General features: G+C 43.2%; 1 protein-coding gene across 1 annotated transcript in view; it reads right to left on the bottom strand.

Annotated features, from left to right (window-relative positions):
* Window positions 1-15,430, bottom strand: part of LOC306930157 (myosin-7-like) — a gene marked incomplete at its 5' end in the record, with an annotated part of 32,592 nt that extends 17,162 nt beyond the window's left edge. Inside the window, 19 exons of the mRNA XM_079510943.1 lie at window positions 465-720; window positions 1,877-2,013; window positions 3,010-3,133; window positions 3,225-3,430; window positions 3,739-3,812; window positions 5,787-6,096; window positions 6,443-6,613; window positions 7,330-7,479; window positions 8,364-8,482; window positions 9,352-9,490; window positions 9,583-9,686; window positions 9,800-9,898; window positions 10,110-10,173; window positions 10,279-10,371; window positions 12,391-12,499; window positions 12,606-12,633; window positions 12,738-12,894; window positions 13,239-13,382; window positions 15,230-15,430. Coding sequence (XP_079367069.1) covers window positions 465-720; window positions 1,877-2,013; window positions 3,010-3,133; window positions 3,225-3,430; window positions 3,739-3,812; window positions 5,787-6,096; window positions 6,443-6,613; window positions 7,330-7,479; window positions 8,364-8,482; window positions 9,352-9,490; window positions 9,583-9,686; window positions 9,800-9,898; window positions 10,110-10,173; window positions 10,279-10,371; window positions 12,391-12,499; window positions 12,606-12,633; window positions 12,738-12,894; window positions 13,239-13,382; window positions 15,230-15,430 — 2,685 coding nt within the window. The remainder of the gene's footprint in view (window positions 1-464; window positions 721-1,876; window positions 2,014-3,009; window positions 3,134-3,224; window positions 3,431-3,738; window positions 3,813-5,786; window positions 6,097-6,442; window positions 6,614-7,329; window positions 7,480-8,363; window positions 8,483-9,351; window positions 9,491-9,582; window positions 9,687-9,799; window positions 9,899-10,109; window positions 10,174-10,278; window positions 10,372-12,390; window positions 12,500-12,605; window positions 12,634-12,737; window positions 12,895-13,238; window positions 13,383-15,229) is intronic.
* Window positions 15,431-22,535: the final 7,105 nt, after the last annotated feature.

The raw sequence follows: 22,535 nt of genomic DNA, 5'->3' as shown, positions 1-22,535 counted from the left end.
GATTACGTTGGTGGCCATTTTATCACCGGAAAGATTAGCCTCCAGGATGGAACCTAGGTAGGTAATTTCATCTTTACGTGTGATAACATTGTCACCCACTTTAACCAAGAAGCCATTTGCCTAAATCAACCCCATAGCGATGATTTGATTGGCTGAGCAAAGTACATATTGAAGATAAAAGTGATTGGCCGGAATTACATTTGTGGTGATTTGATTGGCTGAGTATGGGATGTGATGTATGAGGATAAGAGCGCCCCTCACTTCACACAAGTGTGATTTTTGAGTGGTGAAAACCACTCCAATAACCAGCTTTGTCTGTATGTTCGTGTACCTGTCCACTCAAAAAAGGAGCATGGTTGCTATGGTTAGTGTGTGACGTCACTGACATCACGTCAGACCACAGCTGATCAGGCTATATAAGACCTTGCACCACTCAGTTCACACAGGTGTGATTTTTAACATACCGTTTGGACTTGGAGCCGTAGGTCATTCTTCTCTTGGAGAATGGTGACCATTTTCTCCTCTAGTTCCTTCTTGCGTGTTTCAGATTTGGCATAGACCTCTTTAAGTTTGCCAAACTCCTGCTTCATGGTAGCCATTTCCTTCTCGGCCTCCGCTGACTTCAACAGAGGCTTGATCTTGAAGTACATCTTCATCCAGGGCCAATTCTTGACCACCATGAAGGCACGGATATTCCACTGGATCACCAGCAGTGCATCTCTGCAGAATCAAAACAAATTAAAAAAGGACATCTGGAATGCATACTGTACATCATTAATGTCACACAGCATAGGAAAAAAAACTCAACATTTGTTTTGTATTGTTTTGGTGGTGCGTTTGGCATACGTTTGGTACAAAGAATACCATTACCAACACATGTATTTGGCAAGACATCTTAATCGTTTACCCGCCAGGAACATAGGAATATTAACACGTAGAATCTTGTAGCCTGCCACAAACGGAAAAGCCGTTTTAACAGCGATGTATTCATTAATGCATGTTTTAATACGATCGTATCGAAATCTACCGTCCGTTAGCTTTGTTATGCTTCTGACACAATGGGCGCGGCCATTTTGAAAATGCGCGCGCATCCACTTACATTGCCGGCTCTGGTTTCAGACGGCTTTATCTCACAGAAGCGACATTGCAGAGGACGCTTTGTCCCAGACAAGCGTTTTCAACGGCCTGTAGCAGGCGCTGTGATACTCGCGGTCCACTTTTTCCACCACCGACCGAGAGAACGAGCACCAGCTTCGTCAACACACACGGAATGGTTTCATAGTAAAATGCGATACGGATATTTGGCTCTTCAAAGTAAGTGTCACGCGTGATTAAACCATGGCAATACGCAATCGAGGGATTAATTAATGGCGGCAGTTATTGTGTTAACAGTTTGCCGTAATTAATGCAATATATTTTACACTTAAATCCTAAATTGCAATAGCTGACTAAAATAACAGATTATGTTCCATATTGGAATGTAATTTATGAAGATAACATTTTAAATAGGGCCTTCAATATTTGACAGTCAGAACACACTATTAGTGTCAATCTATACGGTATTGAGTTTCGATAGGAACTTGTGTTTCTCTCAGAATGGGGTTGAAACCTGTGACTGTGGGTTTTCTGTGTGAATCAGTGGCGTGCACATACATTTTGAGGGGCAGGTGCTCAAGTGAAAAAGGGCACCTCGTGCGGCGCGTGGAACCGCCGGTTGCCTTAATAGTATGTGAGATTTACAGATTTTACACAACACAACAAACTGTACCAAAAAAATTGGTACTTTCATAAAGGCACATTGCTGTCCAGAGGGCAAAAGGGCAGGTGCTCTAGCACCACCTAGTGTCTATCTGTGTGAATGACCATGACCACTTGCCTGCGATCAACAGTCATCTGGAACTCAAGTCTCGCCAGAACGCCACGGGCTCTCGCCTGGATGCCAGAGATGATTAGAGTCAGTCTGTCGTCTCGCATGTCCTCTAGCTGACCCAGCAGCCCAGCTTTAAAGAACACCTGAAAGACAGGGAGCAATTACATCGAGGTGCTGTTATGTTCAATTTAATAACCACCTTGGAGTGTCCTAGTTCGTACTGGTTATGTTCAATTTAATACCCACCATCGAGGTGTTATAGGAACTGTTCTATCAAACCATGGAATGCCCACCTTGGTGTGTCCTAGTTCGTACTGGTTATGTTCAATTTAATAACCACGTTGGAGTGTCCTAGTTCGTACTGGTTATGTTCAATTTAATACCCACCTTGGTGTGTCCTAGTTCGTACTGGTTATGTTCAATTTAATAACCACGTTGGAGTGTCCTAGTTCGTACTGGTTATGTTCAATTTAATAACCACGTTGGAGTGTCCTAGTTCGTACTGGTTATGTTCAATTTAATAACCACGTTGGAGTGTCCTAGTTCGTACTGGTTATGTTCAATTTAATACCCACCTTGGAGTGTCCTAGTTCGTACTGGTTATGTTCAATTTAATAACCACGTTGGAGTGTCCTAGTTCGTACTGGTTATGTTCAATTTAATACCCACCATCGAGGTGTTATAGGAACTGTTCTATCAAACCATGGAATGCCCACCTTGGAGTGTCCTAGTTCGTACTGGTTATGTTCAATTTAATACCCACCTTGGAGTGTCCTAGTTCGTACTGGTTATGTTCAATTTAATAACCACGTTGGAGTGTCCTAGTTCGTACTGGTTATGTTAAATTTAATACCCACCTTGGAGTGTCCTAGTTCGTACTGGTTATGTTCAATTTAATAACCACGTTGGAGTGTCCTAGTTCGTACTGGTTATGTTCAATTTAATACCCACCTTGGTGTGTCCTAGTTCGTACTGGTTATGTTCAATTTAATAACCACGTTGGAGTGTCCTAGTTCGTACTGGTTATGTTCAATTTAATAACCACGTTGGAGTGTCCTAGTTCGTACTGGTTATGTTCAATTTAATAACCACGTTGGAGTGTCCTAGTTCGTACTGGTTATGTTCAATTTAATACCCACCTTGGTGTGTCCCAGTTTGTACTGGTTATGGTCAATTTCCAGAGAACCTAAGAGTTTCTCTCCCGCCTTCTTGTTGTCAATGAACTGGCCCTCAGGGATTGCATTTGGGTTCAAAATGCGGTACCTTTGTGAAATAATAGAACCATTCAGAAAAAATACAATTGAATTGATTTCCTTTTCTTCTTAAAATGATCAGTTAGTTCTCTAATGCCGACCTCTGTTTGAAATCTCCATAGAGGATCCTGTTGGGGAAGCCCTTCCTGCAGATCCTGATGCCTTCCAGCACGCCGTTACAGCGAAGCTGGTGCATCACCAGAGGGTTCTCCATGATCCCTGGAGTCTTGGTCTCGTTGGGGATGAGGCAGCGCACAAAGTGAGGGTGAGTAGACCTCAGGTTGGTCATCAGCTTGTTCAGGTTCTCCTGTGGGTCAACCATCAGGGAGGATACCAGTATTATTTGCCACTTTAACATTCTTGCCATGTAATGAAATGTAAGGCAAGTTCCCAATCTGAACTGTTTATACTATTGTGTTGCTCTGTAGATTAAATACCTCTTATCTAATGGGGCCAAACTCTGTTCTCAGTTATAGCCTAAATCAGCCCTGAGTTCTGGGAGGAAGATTTTAAATGTGTGGATGCCTTTCAAAAAGCTTCAAAACTGCTATTCTAACCATTTTAATTGATAATCAAACTGGCCTTTGTTTGTTTACAAGGCCACCGTTATCTCACCCTATGCAAAGCAGATACAGTTTGGAAGGAGGAACCTTTCTTCTTGGTGCCACCTCTGCTCTTGCCACCAGAGTCTACAACAAATTGAAAAGACAATTGTATGAATCATTGCTTACCAAGTCCATTTTGGAAAAAAAAAGCAAACCCCACGATCTTATCATCATACATCATCATACTTCATATCATTCCGGCCAATCACATCCTATATGTCCAGCTTTTAAAGGAGCATTCAGTGATTTGGGTGATTTGGAAAACCACCCAGTCCGCCCCGGTAACAAAATGTGCACATGCACGCTCTACAGTGGGGGGAAGTGCAACAGGCCAACAGCATGTGCACCAAGGCCCACCCCCAGTCGATCATGATTGGAGGAAGGCCCCCTCATCCTGATTGGACGAAGGCTTTGCCACCCGCCACCAAAACTGAAACTAGGGTTTTTTGACCCCAGGGGCTCACTGGGGACAGGGAGGAACTCCTTATATGGTCAGAACACTCTATAATAGGGAGGATTATCCAAAAAATAAGTGATATTTGAATTAAGTAAAATCACTGAATATATCTTTAATGTTACACTATGATCTGAAACTGGCCATTCAATGTTTAATGTTTGTGTTAGGACAGAGTTTGTGTTTACATGCACACTAAAAGGACATAGAAATTAACCTACTGTAAGTAAATCCTATAGTGGTGCTGAAAACAACATCCAGAAATAATTGTAATATTAATTTGTGGCTACATTATATTAAGGCTTATGAGTGGTAAATGGTGCATTTATATTGCACCATCCTTTATCCAAAGAAAGCGCTTTACAATGTGCATTATACATTCACCCATTCACACACTGTTGGCAGGCACCACCCTGCTCATTGGGAGCAGTAAGGGCTTATTCAGTCAGACCCCTTTCCACCGGTTGGTTCCCAATGGGAACCGCTTCAGTTCTTTTCCACCGGTTGGTTCCCAATGGGAACCGCTTCAGTTCTTTTCCACCGGTTGGTTCCCAATGGGAACCGCTTCAGTTCTTTTCCACCGGTTGGTTCCCAATGGGAACCGGTTCAGTTCTTTTCCACCGGTTGGTTCCCAATGGGAACCGCTTCAGTTCTTTTCCACCGGTTGGTTCCCAATGGGAACCGCTTCAGTTATTTTCCACCGGTTGGTTCCCAATGGGAACCGCTTCAGTTCTTTTCCACCGGTTGGTTCCCAATGGGAACCGCTTCAGTTCTTTTCCACTGGTTGGTTCCCAATGGGAACCGGTTCAGTTCTTTTCCACTGGTTGGTTCCCAATGGGAACCGGTTCAGTTATTTTTGGTTCATGAGCCAGAGCTCCAACATTGGTGGGAAAAACTAGACCTATATTAAATTGTTTATAGGATCAATACAAGTAAATTAATACATGATAACCCTTCCACAGTAGTAGCTTTTTCATATTTTCTATTATTTTGCATATTTTCCTACATAATGCCTCATTTGCATATTTAAAATTGTAAAATTTGTAATACAATAAATCATTGTCTTCGTGTAAGTAATCAATTGGGGAAGTTTCATGGTGATAACCATCTAATATAGGTATGGTTTTGCTCCACTCAATTCATAATTAACGTTCCAATGTTGGAGCTCTGGCGCAAAAATGCGCGTGCACGCGCATCATGCACGCGCATTTTCGCGCATTTTCACACGCAAACGTGGCCTTTACTTTCCCTCTCCACACGCAAGTTATATGAACGAACTGACACAGGCAATTAACCAGGATAAGGTGCCAATACTGTGATACAGCATATTTTATTCTTTTTTTTCTTCTTCCCCTCCTGTTCGAGGGGGAGCTGTGCCTGGGGGGAGGGGGTGAGACAGCCCCCCCAGCACCCCTACTTCCCTCAGCCATGCTAAGAACCAACAAGAACTGAAGCGGTTCCCATTGGGAACCAACTGGTGGAAAAGGGGCCTCAGTGCCTTGCTCATGCAATGAGGCTAACCCAGGGGGAGCCGTGGATCAAACTGGGAACCTTCCAATTCCCACTATGAGAACAGAAATATCTGTGTATTTGTTAATATGTACCGGAGTCAGACCCTGAATAATCTGCAAAGAGGATGGATAGCAGTTTAAGATTCGACTTCTGGTAAAGTCCCACGACCGTCTCGTTCAACGGGTCTTTGTTCTTCACCAGCCAGTTGTTGATGTTATAGTCCACAGTGCCAGCGTAGTGAACCAGGGAGAAATGAGCCTCCGCTTTGGTCTTGGAAGGCCTCGGCTTCTGGAAGTTGACGGACTTCCCCAGGTGGTTGTCGTACAGCTTAGTTTTAAAGGTGGTGTCGCTGGCCTTGGGGAACATGCACTCCTCTTCCAGGATGGACATGATACCCATGGTCTGAGGAGAAGGACATAATGTTCATTGAAGAACAACTAACTTGCTAGAAAGAGGCATATACTTTTTGTATTGATCCATGAACACATTATATTTCAACTAGAGATGTACCGATTCCAATACCCACGACCTTCGTATCGGTCGAGTATCGATCCAATACCAGTGTGTAATTTGAAATCTAGGACAGTTCTCAAAGTGGGGTCTAGGGACCCTCAGAGCTGAAGTGGACTGTACACTTCAAGTTATAAAATGGCGAATGTAGCCGATCTGCATGAGGAAATGCAGCGCTCTCGTCGACATACGCGTCAGGCAAAATAGTGTCAGAACAACTCTAATTTCAAGCTCTTACCTTTTCGATCAGGTCAATACAAGCCTGTAAGTCCATGCCGAAGTCAATGAAAGTCCATTCAATGCCCTCTTTCTTGTACTCTTCCTGCTCCAGCACAAACATGTGGTGGTTGAAAAACTGTTGCAGCTTCTCGTTGGTGAAGTTGATGCAGAGTTGCTCAAAGGTGTTGAACTGCAAAAGGACAAAATACAAAACATTAGCATAGATTTCCTTTACATTTCCTTTTTTGTTTATCCCATTTTAAGACCTGAGGTCGATTCTTAAAATGTCTTCTAAATCCTGACCATAAAGACTTCAGACTTCAGAAATGTTCAAAAATACATAATATTTGCTTTATAGCAAAAGCAAATGTTGCACAAAGGGGTTCCTAGATTGAAAGGTATAACAACATATAGGTGTTCCAGGTCTAAATGTGTTCTCAAAGTGAAAATAGAGGGTATGCGCATGCTTAACCCATTTTGACCTGAGATCAGATTCTAAAAATGTCTTCTACATCCTGACAGTCGTTCTTCGATTTTTCAAAAATAGCAGACCTACAAGCTCGTAGCGCACCACTCGGTGGCGCGCTATGAGCTTGTAGATCTGATATTTTGCAATAGCTAAAGCATAACATAATGCTAACACCAAAAGGGGTTCCCGCCCAAAATGGGTTAAAGTGAATGGCACATCGAGTGGCAAATCGAGTGGCAAAGCAACATGCAAAGTGAGTTTAACATTGTTTAATGCAATCAGATAGGACTTTTCTGTTTGGATGCATGGGCTGTCAAGGCCAGAAAGTATAGTTTTTTTGCCACTCGAGTAGGCCAGGTTTGATGATGATGTCACACGCATACCCTCTATAACAGCTAATACCACAGTCCGTATTGTCAAGTTATAGCGTAACTCACATCAAAGATCTCAAACCCGGCGATGTCCAGCACACCAATGAAGTACTGTCGGGACTGCTTGGTGTCCAATGATTGGTTGATTCTCACCACCATCCACATGAACATCTTCTCGTACACTGACTTCGACAGCGCACCGATTGCATAGTTCACCTGTGAAAGCCCGTGAAGAAATACAATTATATTAAGAAAATGATTTGCCATTTAAAGGATAGTGTAGTACTTTTATTATTCCTAAAGTTCCTATCAATCCATCAAAGAAACAGCAGCTATACGCACATTGACTGTGGGTGCTGGGCTAAAGAGGCTTCAGTTCAAAAAGGTAAAGACTGCACTGTCAGTGCACACCAAAGCAGTAAAAGATTTACTTTTCTATTACAAAAATGACAATGTTTCGGTCCACTGTGGATCTTCCTCGGGTCACATCAATCCTCCCATTGCTTCTATCAATCCATTATAGACAATTCATCCTCACCGTTGTGCCAACCTACAGTCTACAGACTAATCTTGCATTTAAAAAAATTACACCCGTGTGAAGTGAGTGGTGCAACTCTGTGTGGGGGTGCCCGGGGGGGGGGGGGGGGTTCCAGACCCACATGAACGCACCCAGGGTGCCGGCCCGATTCAGGCGAGACACCCCGCATCCGAAACGGTTGAGAAATGACAGAGTTACCGTGTGGGGGTCCCTCTACTGTACCCTCTACTGTACTGTACTGTACTGTACTGTACTGTACTGTACTGTACTGTACTGTACTGTACTGTACTGTACTGTACTGTACTGTCACTGTACTGTACTGGCACACCCAAAATCACCATATATACAGTTAATATGTGCGTGTGTGTTTGTGTGTGTGTTAGGTTGCGCACAGGTGGTGAAAAACAACCATGCTGTTTTCGTGCTCAGACGCACCCAGCCACCCACCTACCCACACACATATCTCCGTAAGGGAGTGGTTGTACCACTCAAAAAGTGGCAGAGACCAACCGAAGCATGAGCATACTATACAGTCATTATTACATAATACTATGACTCATACCTGGGCAACATCCTGTCCCTTGGTGACCCACTCGTTTCCCACTTTCACTCTCGGGTGACAGAGACCCTTGATGAGGTCAGCAGAGTTCAGGCCCATCAGATACGCAACTTTGTCAGCATCTGAGGAAATTAATGTAAGCTGAATGATGTGATATGAGCAAGTTAAAGATGGAGTGCCGTGATTCTTCTATTTTTGTCAATTATGTCATGTGTTTATGAGGTGCCTGACATCCAGCACCTGGCCTGAATATAGGCATTGAGATGTGCACACAATCTTCTCTGTGTGGTCTGTGTGTTTATGAGGTGACAGTACTTCATTAGACCCCTTGGTGTGGTTGTTATGTGCAAAGATGTCTTCCCTTTGCATTCTTCCTGGAGGCTGAAACATTGACAGTCAAACGTGCCAATGAAAAAAAGTGATATAGTGACGTCACAATATCATCCCCTCCTCTAACCCCTCCCCCTTTATCATACAAACGCAGCTGTGGGTGCGGCTTCAGGTCAGGCAGATCACCACCCATCACCACCCACCAGGAAAACCAGGCATACTTAATGAACTGGTGGGAGTGCATGTTCACATAAAAATTCCATTTTAACAAATACTGTACACTCTACTGAAATCTTCCTCCTTATATAATAATAATAACTGATGACCATGTTTTAGGGTGGATACAAATTACGGCACGCCATCTTTAAAGATGACTCAGACAAGATCGGCATTCCTGGCTGTCAAAACTGTTACATTTCAGGATTCAAATCAGAAAATGGCAAAAGTAGCAGACCTACAATAGCCTACAATCTAAAAGCTATAGAGCTTGTGGATCTGCTCCGTTTGATGCGTTTGAGTGACCTGTGGTATGATTAAGTATGGCATTCATTTACCAAAAAAAACAACAAAATTCGTAGACGGATGGAGATCAAGTTTCTGCCCGACAGAAATGATATACCATCTTGCTGCTGGTCGTTATGTTTCTTCACAACAGTCTCACCTTCGGTGCCGTCGGATTCGGCCTGCTCCTCTCTCTGCTTCTGTTTGAACTTCATGTTCCCGTGGTGCATGATGGCTCCGGTCAGCTTGTAAATGCTGTTCTTCTCTTCTTGAGTGAAGCCCAGCACGTCAAAAGCATCCTAAATAACACGATAGAGGATCAGCTAATTCTGTCGAATTTGTAGGTGATATGTTGTCGTTTGACTCAATTGATTTAGAAAGTAAAGCTCACGTCAGTGGCTTGCAGCTCCTCAGCGTCGTTGATGGAGGCCACTGTCGTCTCTCCTTGGGAGATGAAGGAGTAGTCATAGGGGTTGTTGCTGATGAGCAGCATTTCTGAGGACAAGATGAAAAAGTGCAAACAAAGAGTGTGACATTAAGGCTACAGTAGATAGCTAGTAGATAGCATAACATATTACAGTATGAACAGTGAATTACGGATATCTTACCCAGAAGTTCGGGCTTTGCCTGAGACAAGATCTGGTAGAAGATATGGTAATCTCTCTCAGCTTTTAGCTGAAAAGTCACGCGGGACTTTTCCAGAAGATCTAGAAGGACAAGGTATTACTTTTATTGTACCAAATCTACTCAGAATAGAGTATCTGCCATTACTCAATCAGTGACTTATTGTTTGAGCATGTTTGTCTTGACCCTATTGTTAAAGGAAATGGGGAATGCAAACCCCGCTCTGTCATAAGTTCAATAACCCCCATTTGGTTGCATCAATAATTACATAAACTGTTACATCTGCCTACTTACAAGTCTCAATATCAGCCTTGGCCAGCTTTCCTCTGTTGTCAAAATGAATTCGGATGAATTTACCCTAGAGGGTAAAAAACAAACAAACATACGTTTAATTCTGATTGATTATTACTTTAATTTAATGCTGGATATACACCTTTGTCTCTTTAATCACAGAGACACTCACAAATCTGGAGGAGTTGTCGTTCCTGATGGTCTTGGCGTTACCGAAGGCCTCCAGCGCAGGGTTAGCCTGGATGATTTGATCCTCCAGGGTGCCCTGAAAGAATGTACACTACAGGGTTAGTCTGGATGATTTGATCCTCCAGGGTGCCCTGAAAGAATGTACACTACAGGGTTAGCCTGGATGATTTGATCCTCCAGGGTGCCCTGTGGTTGGCAAAAGTATGCATGTTTTTTGTTTTTTTTAGAAAATGAATAAAATCCGCACATCCAGTCGAGTAAGGCCCAATCCCAATCCACTCCCTTGCTGACTCAATGAGCCCTCACTGACTTAGCTGCGCGTTCATGTGAAGTCTGCGAGGGCTTGAGGGATGTCCCATTTGAAATCGGTAAGTCAGTGAGGGCTCAGCCCCGCCCCTTTATGCACCCTTTGCCAAAGTCAGCATCAATGCTGACTTTGGCAAAGAAATTACCCACAGTTCATAGCGTTACCAGGGGAAGGAGGGGTGATCCTCCGAACGTCAATCATTTAAGTATGCAAATTAGTTATGTATCGCGGTTAGAATGTCAACAAACACAATAGTGCTTTCTCACTGTTCTCAAAGGGAGACGGACTGGAATGGAAGGATAGGCTATATATTTAATAACAAGAATAATAATAAGGGAAACATGATGAGAAATGACTAATGAGCAAAAGTAAAAGAATATGGGAATGCAATTTATAATGAATATTATTATATATGAATAATAATAAAATGATCAGCTTAAATACTAAAATAGACATGATAGACATGAATAGGCCAAGCATGTACAGTAGGCCTAGGCACTGGCTGTGAATAAGGTATATATAAAGTGATGCAAAGTGTCATTAATGGCGGACTCATATCTTCAAAGTGCTGTCCCATTCCTTTCACAACAATTTGGAGCCCTTGCAGCCTCTCACCCTCAAGCACTTACAGCTGACGTCACTAAAGTCAATGAGGGTTCAGGGCTCAGGGCTTGAGGGAGGCAATTGAGATTGGGCCTACGAGTCTTTGTGTAATGATCAAAGTGCTCCGCAGCAGCAGTCATACCAGACAGACAAACGCGTTTCGGCACGCAGGCCTTCGTCAGTGTCAAAATTGGCAAGCAACGGAAATGACATAGATATATAGAATGTTTTGTTCAATTAAAAGGGACTGTACAGCCGTGTCTCATTATTAAAGACATACATAGTAGTGAACATACATATTATTATAAGAAATCAATGTCTCATTTCAGAATCCACATTACAAAAACAGTTATTCATAGAAAACAGTTTAACACCAATTCTTCATTTAGACCTTTAGGAAATACAGTGTTTAAGAAATGGATCCACAATGCTTCACGTTGCAATAATAACCGATCTCTGTCCCCACCTCTCTTTAAAGGGTTAATAATAACCGATCTCTGTCCCCACCTCTCTTTAAAGGGTTGATATATTCAATGATCTCTGTCCCCACCTCTCTTTAAAGGGTTAATAATAACCGATCTCTGTCCCCTCCTCTCTATAAAGGGTTGATATATTCAATGATCTCTGTCCCCACCTCTCTTTAAAGGGTTGATATATTCAATGATCTCTGTCCCCACCTCTCTTTAAAGGGTTGATATATTCAACGATCTCTGTCCCCACCTCTCTTTAAAGGGTTGATATATTCAATGCCTTGAAACCTCACCTTAGAAACACTTTACTTGAATTACTATCATGCCAGGGCTGGACTGGCCACAGGACGTACCGGGCATATTCCCGGTGGGAATCTTTTTCTTTTTGGACAGGCAGGCAGGCCAATAGGCGGCAGGCCACCAGGAAAGGTCTGGGCGTGCTGCCATTCTGCCAGTACCATCATGATAATTTCACTGTAAATGTGAGTGACAAATAAACCCTCTAAGGGTTGTGTAGTTGTCTGTTGGTGGTATTAGGGCTTGTTTGTTTGTGTGTGCATCGACGGAGTGGGCGGTAGAGTTTATGCTATCTGCGCGCTGGTTGTGGTGGGCCGGTCTGGGCCAAATTCACGCAAAAATGACCGGGCCGAATTTTTGTCCCAGTCCAGCCCTGTATCATGCTTTGCATATTTACTACATTCTTTACAATACGAACCTTTTTCTCGGCAGCTGCGTCTTTTTTTCCACTTGGCACGGCAGCGATGCTGGCAAAATACTGAATGACACGCTTGGTGTTGACAGTCTTCCCAGCGCCTGACTCTCCACTGCAGGGTACAGAATAATAATGACACCAGAATACTAATATTAGGCTAAGAACAACTTTTAATACGTAATAATGACATTGTTGCCGTGTGAAGATATTTGACTCACGTGATGAGGATGGACTGGTTTTCTCTGTCTGTAGGCAAAATGATAATGTTAAAATAGCTTAGATTAGAATAGTCGAATGGTATGGCTTAAGATGGAAAGACTTTGACAAATGCGAGTTGTGTGATTGTGTACCTGCCAACATGTACTGATAGGCGTTATCAGAGATGGAGAAGATGTGAGGAGGGGCTTCAGTCCTCTTCTTGCCTCGGTAAGCAGCAACCACCTCTTGGTTGTAGACTGGCAGCCCCTTGTAGGGGTTGACAGTCACACAGAACAGCCCAGAGTAGGTCTGCCAGATAATGGGGATGGAGCAGTGGATATAGGGATGAGTGTGTAACTTAGTCTAGTCATTGACTGAAGGAGAATCGTAATGAGGCTGTAGTCTTACATAGATCATCCATGCAGCATAACGTATTGTAATGAGGCTGTAGTCTTACATAGATCATCCATGCAGCATAACGTATTGTAATGAGGCTGTAGTCTTACATAGATCATCCATGCAGCATAACATATTGTAATGAGGCTGTAGTCTTACATAGATCATCCATGCAGCATAACGTATTGTAATGAGGCTGTAGTCTTACATAGATCATCCATGCAGCATAACGTATTGTAATGAGGCTGTAGTCTTACATAGATCATCCATGCAGCGTAACGCTCTTTGAGGTTAAACAGCACAGCCGGCTCATGCAGGAAGGTGAACATCGCCATGTCTTCAATTTTATCAAACTTTGGCGGGTTCTGAGGATGGACGTCCTCCTCCTTCACGGTCACCGTCTGCAAAATAACACAGATTATTCATCCTTTGACATGTGGTGATCAATCATATACTCGGATCATAATCAATATGTCCCAACCTCAAATAAACTAGGCAACAGTGCAACACTATCTCTCTCTCTCTCTCCGTTTCTGGCACAACAGCGTCACTTTTGCCCCTACTGGTACTCACAGACACATAGGTTAACACAGTCACATAGGTTCACACAGTCACATAGGTTAACACAGTCACATAGGTTAACACAGTCACATAGGTGAACACAGTCACATAGGTGAACACAGTCACATAGGTGAACACAGTCACATAGGTGAACACAGTCACATAGGTTCACACAGTCACATAGGTTAACACAGTCACATAGGTTCACACAGTCACATAGGTTCACACAGTCACATAGGTTCACACAGTCACATAGGTTAACACAGTCACATAGGTTCACACAGACACATAGGTTAACACAGTCACATAGGTTCACACAGTCACATAGGTTCACACAGTCACATAGGTTCACACAGTCACATAGGTTCACAGTCACATAGGTTCACACAGTCACATAGGTTCACACAGTCACATAGGTTCACACAGTCACATAGGTTCACACAGTCACATAGGTTAACACAGTCACATAGGTGAACACAGTCACATAGGTTAACACAGTCACATAGGTTCACACAGTCACATAGGTTCACACAGTCACATAGGTTCACACAGTCACATAGGTTAACACAGTCACATAGGTTAACACAGTCACATAGGTTAACACAGTCACATAGGTTAACACAGTCACATAGGTTAACACAGTCACATAGGTTAACACAGTCACATAGGTTAACACAGACACATAGGTTAACACAGTCACATAGGTTAACACAGTCACATAGGTTAACACAGACACATAGGTTAACACAGTCACATAGGTTAACACAGTCACATAGGTTAACACAGTCACATAGGTTAACACAGACACATAGGTTAACACAGTCACATAGGTTAACACAGTCACATAGGTTAACACAGTCACATAGGTTAACACAGTCACATAGGTTAACACAGTCATTGCTGTTCCTTGGAGTGGTTGCACCACTCAATAATCACACCCGTGTGAACTGAGTGGTGCAACCCCCCCCCCCCCCCCCCCCCCCCCCTCTCTCATTAGATTGAACCCTACAAACCCTCCCGCGCACTCAGATCAGCCAACGCAGGGAAGCTGGAAGTACCCTCACTAAAAACGCCGGGACAACGCTCCACACGTCCCAAACTCTTCTCCCTTCTGGCCCCAAAACTGTGGAATGCACTTCCCGTTGCAATCAGAACTGCAGCATCACTCCCGATCTTCCGCCGTAGTTTGAAAACCCACCTTTTCAGACTCCATCATGGCCCATAGCACTTACCCTACCCCCTTAGACAGCACTTTTTAGACTTAGATAGCACTTGAAACAGACTTATAGCACGTCATGTAGACAGCACAATAACAGTACAGCATAGTATAATATATATGTATAGTGTCATTATATATAGATATGTTCTAGTTACGTTCTTAGCTTAGGCATGTTTCTTGATAAATGCTTTTTATATATGTGATGTATTCCCATGCTTTTTGTTCTTGCTTAATGTAAGTCGCTCTGGATTAAGAGCGTCTGCTAAATGCCTAAATTGTAATTAGCAGGCAACAGTGCAGCTCTATCTCTCTCTCTCTCTCTGTTTCTGGCACAACAGTGCCACTTTTGCCCCTACTGGTACTCATAGTCACACACATAGTCACATAGGTTAACAGGGACATTGCTGTTCCTTGGAGTGGTTGCACCACTCAAAAAAAACATGTATACACTGTATCTCTTCCACCTACCTTCCCAAACTCTGTATCAACAGTAACCATTTCACCGTCGCGACTGGTGATGGAAGCCTTGACGAACTCAACCTCAGGGTTGGGGACGAAGCATTCCTTCTTCATGTCAAAGGGACGAGTCTGGTCCTCCAGGCGCTCCCTGTCTGACTTCCTCAGATAAGGGGCGGCTGGCCCAAAGTCTGCCATGGCCTTGTCACCCATGTTTCACCCTGCATGAGATGAACAGTTGTTTTCAGCCATATTGTATCATGCTCTGTTAAAGGAGCATTCAGTGATTTGGGTGATTTGAAAAAACACCCAGTCCGCCCGGTAACAAAATGTGCACATGCACGTGTCGTATATTTTGGAACCACATTTTATCAATATAGCCTAAATCATGTTAAAACTATAGACAGACTAAATTCACATCTAAAATAGTAAGCTTGATAATACTATGGTCTCACCTACAGGACCAAAAGGCTAGACATTCAGGCCCCATTCTTCACAGCTGGCACTATGCTAAATAGCTAGGCCTACTTTGATCTAGGAGCATTCAGACCAGAGGTCTCCTGTTGTCCTTCCTGGTGACCATATATGGAGACAATTTAGACATGGTTGACCATTATCTTATGGGGGGTAGGGTAACCTGAGACCACCTTTGCATTTCCTGTTGTTGTCTCATGTATCTGTATAAGGTCTACTGAAAATGCCTATCTGTGTGTTAGTGTGTGTCCTGCCGTCAGGCTGGGTGCATGCATGGCTCCGGCCATGCATCTGATTGCTGTATTGAACTCTGCAAATAAAATGGAACTCCGAAACCTTCATTCATCTGTCTGCCTCCGCGTTTATCCTGAGTACTCTTGCCTAAGTATCAGAGGTTTGTTCATGAGCTTTATAGAGAGAAAAGCAGTCTCTCTTTGGAGTTAATTTACTTCAATTGGTGCGACGTAACCGGTGTCTTTGATGCATTTTTTGCGTCAGGCAGAAGAGAGCCGGGGCTTTTTGGATATTTCAGTCTAATTTTGGCGGTTGGTGGTTGGTTTGATTTTTTGGCGGGACGGCGTTCGTCTACAGCGGGAAGGAGTGGTCTTCTCTTCGGCGACGATGGGGAACAACAGCGCGAGCGGTGCGCTCCGGAGCTCTGATGGGCAGCGGCCTGGACTCGGCGACGGACAGGAGTGGAGCAGCCCTCTACAGCGCGTCGACGGGGAACCATGCTTCTCTTCACGTCTCGGCGGGGAGCAGCGGATCTCCTACCAGGGGAGCGGCGATGCTCAGCGGCGATTCGAGGGGGATCCTTGGCTTCATCTGCTCGGCGATCAGCGGTCTAAGGGAGGCGGAGGACCCGCTTCTTCGGCTCGGCTCTGCTTGGCGAGGCGAGGCAGTTGCTCTACGGGCTACGGTCTGCTTTGGTGACCATCTGCGGTTCTCGTGAATTCGCTTTTGTCAGTCATGTGTTGTGATTCATGACTGAAGGGAGGAGGGGGTGTGTAGAATTCATTTCGAAATGGACAAGAGGACAGTGTCAAACAGCGGCCGTACGGTGCAATGTACTGATCATACATTATACACGACACGGGCCGAAAAAGGACACATCTCCGTGGCGGTGCGTCGAGGAACTCGAGCCTTGACTGCCCGTGCGTGGTGACTGATGGACAAAGAGGTATATGTATTTTTGTGAAAGTGTTTTTAATTGCATACTAGGAAAATTGGAGGAGAAAGATGTATTGTTTTCAACATGAATTAGTAGGCATTATGTTGGTGTATGTTTTTGTCGTATAATTAGATAAGTTGAGTCATGAGTAGCCTACTTATGGAACAATGAGGTAATTTCCTAGAGACGTGTAGAGAATATTAGTTGAATATTGCTTAGACTCTGGCCTGTTAACGTATTTTTATACCTGAACTGCCTTTAGTAGAGCAGAGTTTTATTTCAAGCATTATAAACGTATATGTTATGGCACGTCCTAAATTAAGCAGTGTGGTATGGATGTTTTTTCACTTTATAGTGGTGTCTAGTATTTTAATGTGTTGATTAGCAGGGTTGGGCCTGGCGGTCCCAAGCCATAAACACGCCCGATCTCGCTTATTTGTAATCAATCAACATTTCAGATTAGATTTTAATAGAACACTAAAAGATTCTACTGATGCTGAACCGAAATTTAGTTATGTGTAAAGTATGTAATGAGAATTGCCTGAAGAAGTTATGTAACCTTGATTCCGTTTGTCTCTGTAACCATTTGAATTCTAATGTAATTGTTTGTTTGTCTTAGGCCTATCTGTTGTTTTTAATTTTATCTTTTCTTAGTGTCAAGGGAGGTCCAAATGTGGTTCCTTTTATTTTGTGATAAACGTGTAGTACGTTTATCCAGGGAGGAATGTCGTATATTTTGGAACCACATTTTATCAATATAGCCTAAATCATGTTAAAACTATAGACAGACTAAATTCACATCTAAAATAGTAAGCTTGATAATACTATGGTCTCACCTACAGGACCAAAAGGCTAGACATTCAGGCCCCATTCTTCACAGCTGGCACTATGCTAAATAGCTAGGCCTACTTTGATCTAGGAGCATTCAGACCAGAGGTCTCCTGTTGTCCTTCCTGGTGACCATATATGGAGACAATTTAGACATGGTTGACCATTATCTTATGGGGGGTAGGGTAACCTGAGACCACCTTTGCATTTCCTGTTGTTGTCTCATGTATCTGTATAAGGTCTACTGAAAATGCCTATCTGTGTGTTAGTGTGTGTCCTGCCGTCAGGCTGGGTGCATGCATGGCTCCGGCCATGCATCTGATTGCTGTATTGAACTCTGCAAATAAAATGGAACTCCGAAACCTTCATTCATCTGTCTGCCTCCGCGTTTATCCTGAGTACTCTTGCCTAAGTATCAGAGGTTTGTTCATGAGCTTTATAGAGAGAAAAGCAGTCTCTCTTTGGAGTTAATTTACTTCACACGCTCTACAGTGGGGGGGAAGTGCAACAGGCCAACAGCATGTGCACCAAGGCCCGCCCCCACTCGATCATGATTGGAGGAAGGCCCCTCTCATCCTGATTGGATGAAGGCTTTGCCACCCACCACCAAAACTGAAACTAGGGTTTTTTTGACCCCAGGGGCTCACTGGGGACAGGGAGGAACTCCTTATATGGTCAGCACACTCTATAGTAGGGAGGATTATCCAGAAAAAAAGAAAAAATAAGTGATATTTGAATTAAGTCAAATCACTGAATATACCTTTAAGCGGCGGCTTGACATATATTGTTTGTCGTGTGACAATTTCATGTTGATCATCCACTGTATTTCTCTATTCTGTATTTCTCATCACATTCATATGCCCACATTAGTGCACAACGTCTACTTCTAGTGCTGAGATAAATACTGCCACTGATTCACTTTTATGTACTTTATGTATAATATTATTATTATTTTAGGATCCTAAATTTGAATCCCAAGTGAGACATTTTAGTGATTCAAAATTTCCAGTCGCAACACAATGAAATTATTCATCTGCCTCTTTCAAAAAAGAAAACATCTGAGATTGTATTTTACCTCGGCTGCTAGCTGTATTCCTCAGATCAGATTCTGTGCTATAGCCATGTGAGCCGGCAGGCAAAAGCAAAGCAAATCAAAAGGGATTCATAAAATGACTTCATTGCATTTAAATAAACAGAGATAATAAATAATATTCTCATCAAAACCTGTATAAAAATGCACTTTTTTAAATGTATGCGATATGACAATAAATTAAGAACAATCTTAATCTGAATATACACTGTACTATATAGATGAATTACCTTTCGGAGTGTTTTGCTTACCTTTGACTGTCAACCAAGTATGCCCAAGTGAAGTGATGGAGCTGCAGTAGCTGACAGCGGGCCGTACGTCCACTAATAAAGGATGTTAGTCCACCAAATAAGGGGATGATCACCAGATAAATCATCCTTCTAATTGGGTCTGGGGCACTCCCCTGCTATGTGTGACAGGCAGAGGCAGAGAACACTGGACGGCCAAAGCGAGGGGATGAGGCAGAATATGTGTGTGTTTGTGTTGCGCGGCGTCTGGTGGGGGCAGCAGGGGTTAAAAGATTACCAGTGCTCACTTAAAGTGCCATTTAGATTATTTAATGTTGCGTACTGTAGGCATGGGCAGCAACACAACACATGCAAGCCTTAACAACATAAAATAACCTAAAAAAGGTTTTCTTGTTTTCTTTCTCGAATCTCATTCTGAACCGTGAACGCAGTAAAAGAGTACATTTTGGTTTCTTTGAAGTCGATGTGTCTATTCTGCACCAGTAAAGATAAACTATGCTGTGACAATGAATTTAAACTTTAAAGGAATGGTTTTCTTTAACCCATTTTGACCTGAGATCAGATTCTAAAAATGTCTTCTACATCCTGGTTTTTCAAAAATAGCAGACCTACAAGCTCATAGCGCGCCACTCGGTGGCGCGCTATGAGCTTGTAGATCTGCTATTTTTCAATAGCTAGAGCATAACATAATGCTAACACCAAAAGGGGTTCCCGCCCCAAAATGGGTTAAAGAGATCAACCACATTGACCACCCTATATTTTGGGCATGTCATTATGAGTGAAAAGGTTCAGAAATCGTCACAATTAACTCACAACATTTTGAGCTTTTTTTCACATGAAACATAATATGACAAAGTAAAACAATCGTTTTACTGCAGTGTTTATAATTTGTCGATTCACTTAATTTGTAATCATTGAAACAATGTGGAATCAACACATATTGTACAGCACTTAATTGGGCTCGTTTGTTCATCATCAGGATCCACTTGTTTGCAAAACTTTGCACCTCAATTTGGACTTAATTTCAATCGCCTTATAGTCAGAAAGCTACTGTGAGATGTTGATCACATCATAATTATTACTGTGCGACTGTGGCTCAAGAGGTAGAGCAGGTCGTCCAATGATCCATGGGTCGGCGGTTCCAATCCCGGCTCCTCCTGTCTACATGTCGAAGTGTCCTTGGGCAAGACACTAAACCCCAAATTGCTCCCGATGTGCTGGTTGGTACCTTGCATGGCTTCTGCCGCAATCGGTGTATGAATGTGTGTGTGAATGGGTGAATGTAATGCACAATCTATGTAAAGCGCCTTGGATAAAGGCGCTATATAAATGCACCATTTACCATTTATTATATTTTCACAACCGCAATTACTAGGCTGTTAGCTTAACAATACAGTGTTCAGGATCAATATGAAAGACCCCAATGTCTATAAATACCGGTAGACATTGAGGCAATACAGACATTACACACACTCATACAAGCTTAATGAAACATTATAGACTATAATGGTTCATAATGCCACACAAGTGTCACTGTGTGATCATCGGTTGATTTATATCTCCTTCATGTCATCAGCGCGGGATCTGTCAGCATGACCTGTCATGCCTGCCTGTCATGATCTGTCTATGGTGTGAAAGTACAGGCAGTGCTTGTCAAGAGATGGCGAGCGGCAGCTGTTTGTCTACACTACGGTGAGCCAAGACAGGGCCACACGGTCACGCTAATGAGATGCTCATTTCATTATCACTCTCGCCTGCTGTGTCAACATCCTCGCTCTGCACCAGTTGGACATGGAATAGTCAGTTGAGTGGAATAGCAGCTAATTCGTGTAAAAGCGGCAAAGCGCCAAATGGTGCACAGATGTAGCCCAGGGCGTACTCTAATGATTTAGCTAGGGCGCCCGAGTCGCCACAGCGGCCAAATCCATACGGCCAGCATTGACATTGTGGGCCCTATTATGCGTGTCTTAAGTACCAGGTCTTATGACTTAACTTAAGACCTGGAGGCGTGGTCAATGCTGTTTGGCCACTCAGAATAGCCAAATGGCATTGATCACGCCTCCAGGTCTTAAGTTAAGTAATAAGACCTGGTACTTAAGACATGCATAATAGGGCCCAATGTCCCCAAATGTTCCTCGTTTTAGTCTTTATTTTTACTCTATGGCCGTTTTTAGCCCAAGGAGTGTTTGACACGTCACATGCTATTAAAGCATAATGACATTTTTGACCTATAGATTGTTAATGGTGGCCATATGGATTTGGCCGCTGTGGTGACCCCGAAGGTTGCCGGCTCAGGCGCCCTAGCTGAGTCGTTAGAGCATGCCCTGGGCTGCATCTGTGCAAAATCTGGCGCTTTTAGACAAATTAGCACAAAATCACCAGTCTCTCTCCCTATGATCCTCTACGGGTGCAGTACTTAGTTTAGACAGTTTTTGGTTTAGACTAGTCATTGGTTAGACCAGTCATTAGTCCTACAACTACAACCTATCTCAAACCCTCACACTAAACCTAACCTCCCACGGGGCAGCACACCTAAACCTAACCTTAACCCATGTCTAACCAATGACTATAGTCTAAACTAAGTATGCACCCCTCCTCTACTACTATACAGCATCGACATGACATATATCAGGGTTTCTCAAAGTGGGTACCAGGGCACCCTATGGGTGCCGTGACACAAGTCCAAGGGTGTTCTCAAATTCTGCCCAAACCCGACCCGACCTAATGTTTTAGGGTCAGGCCGGGTCTCGGCCGACCCGGTTAGGGCCCAGTTAGGGTTAGTCAGTTTAATTTGCAGGCATGTTGAGAACGCTAGAGTGTTTACAAAACATTTCGACAGCTGTTATTTTTAAAAGATTTTTATACATTTGAAAACTTGAAATGGAACATTCTGTGTAATGAGTACTTTCACTTTTGGTTTTAAGTACATTTTGATGCCAATACTTTGGTACTTTGGTCATTTGTTCTATTATTTCTATATTGCAGTGTTGATACTTTTACTTAAAGCAGGGGTTCTCAACCTGTGGGTCGCGACCCCTCGGGGGGGGGGTCGCCAAATTAATTTGGGGGGTACCCAAATTATTTTCCAAAAAAAAAGTGTTTACATAGTACACTTAGTACACGCATAAACGAGACATGGCCAAAACATTTCCGGGGGTCCCCGGCCAAAAAGGACCACTTCATCACTTTTCAACCTATCTTCATATAATTGGTCCTCACTAATAATCATGATAAAATGGCACCATTGTTTTCTACTCAGTCTGTGGCTGTGGGCAGTTTACAAACCCGTCCACCAGTGACATCATCATTAGGCAGATTATTTTTTAAACAAGATTTTGTTTACAAAAATGTTTAGATTTTCGTTATCGTGAGAACGATGGCTTCCATTTTCGCATTGCAACTTTTCAGGACTAGAAAGCCTGCAGTTTTTATTAGCTTGTATTCCCCATCGATGATGTCACTGGAAGACGGTTTCTGAACTGCCCACAGCCCTCCTATGAGACACAG

This window comes from Electrona antarctica, assembly GCF_951216825.1.
Source record: "Electrona antarctica genome assembly, chromosome: 1".
In the NCBI taxonomy this organism is placed as follows: domain Eukaryota; kingdom Metazoa; phylum Chordata; class Actinopteri; order Myctophiformes; family Myctophidae; genus Electrona; species Electrona antarctica.
The sequence above is the reverse complement of the archived record's forward strand: the minus strand, read 5'-3'. Positions and strand labels throughout refer to the sequence as shown.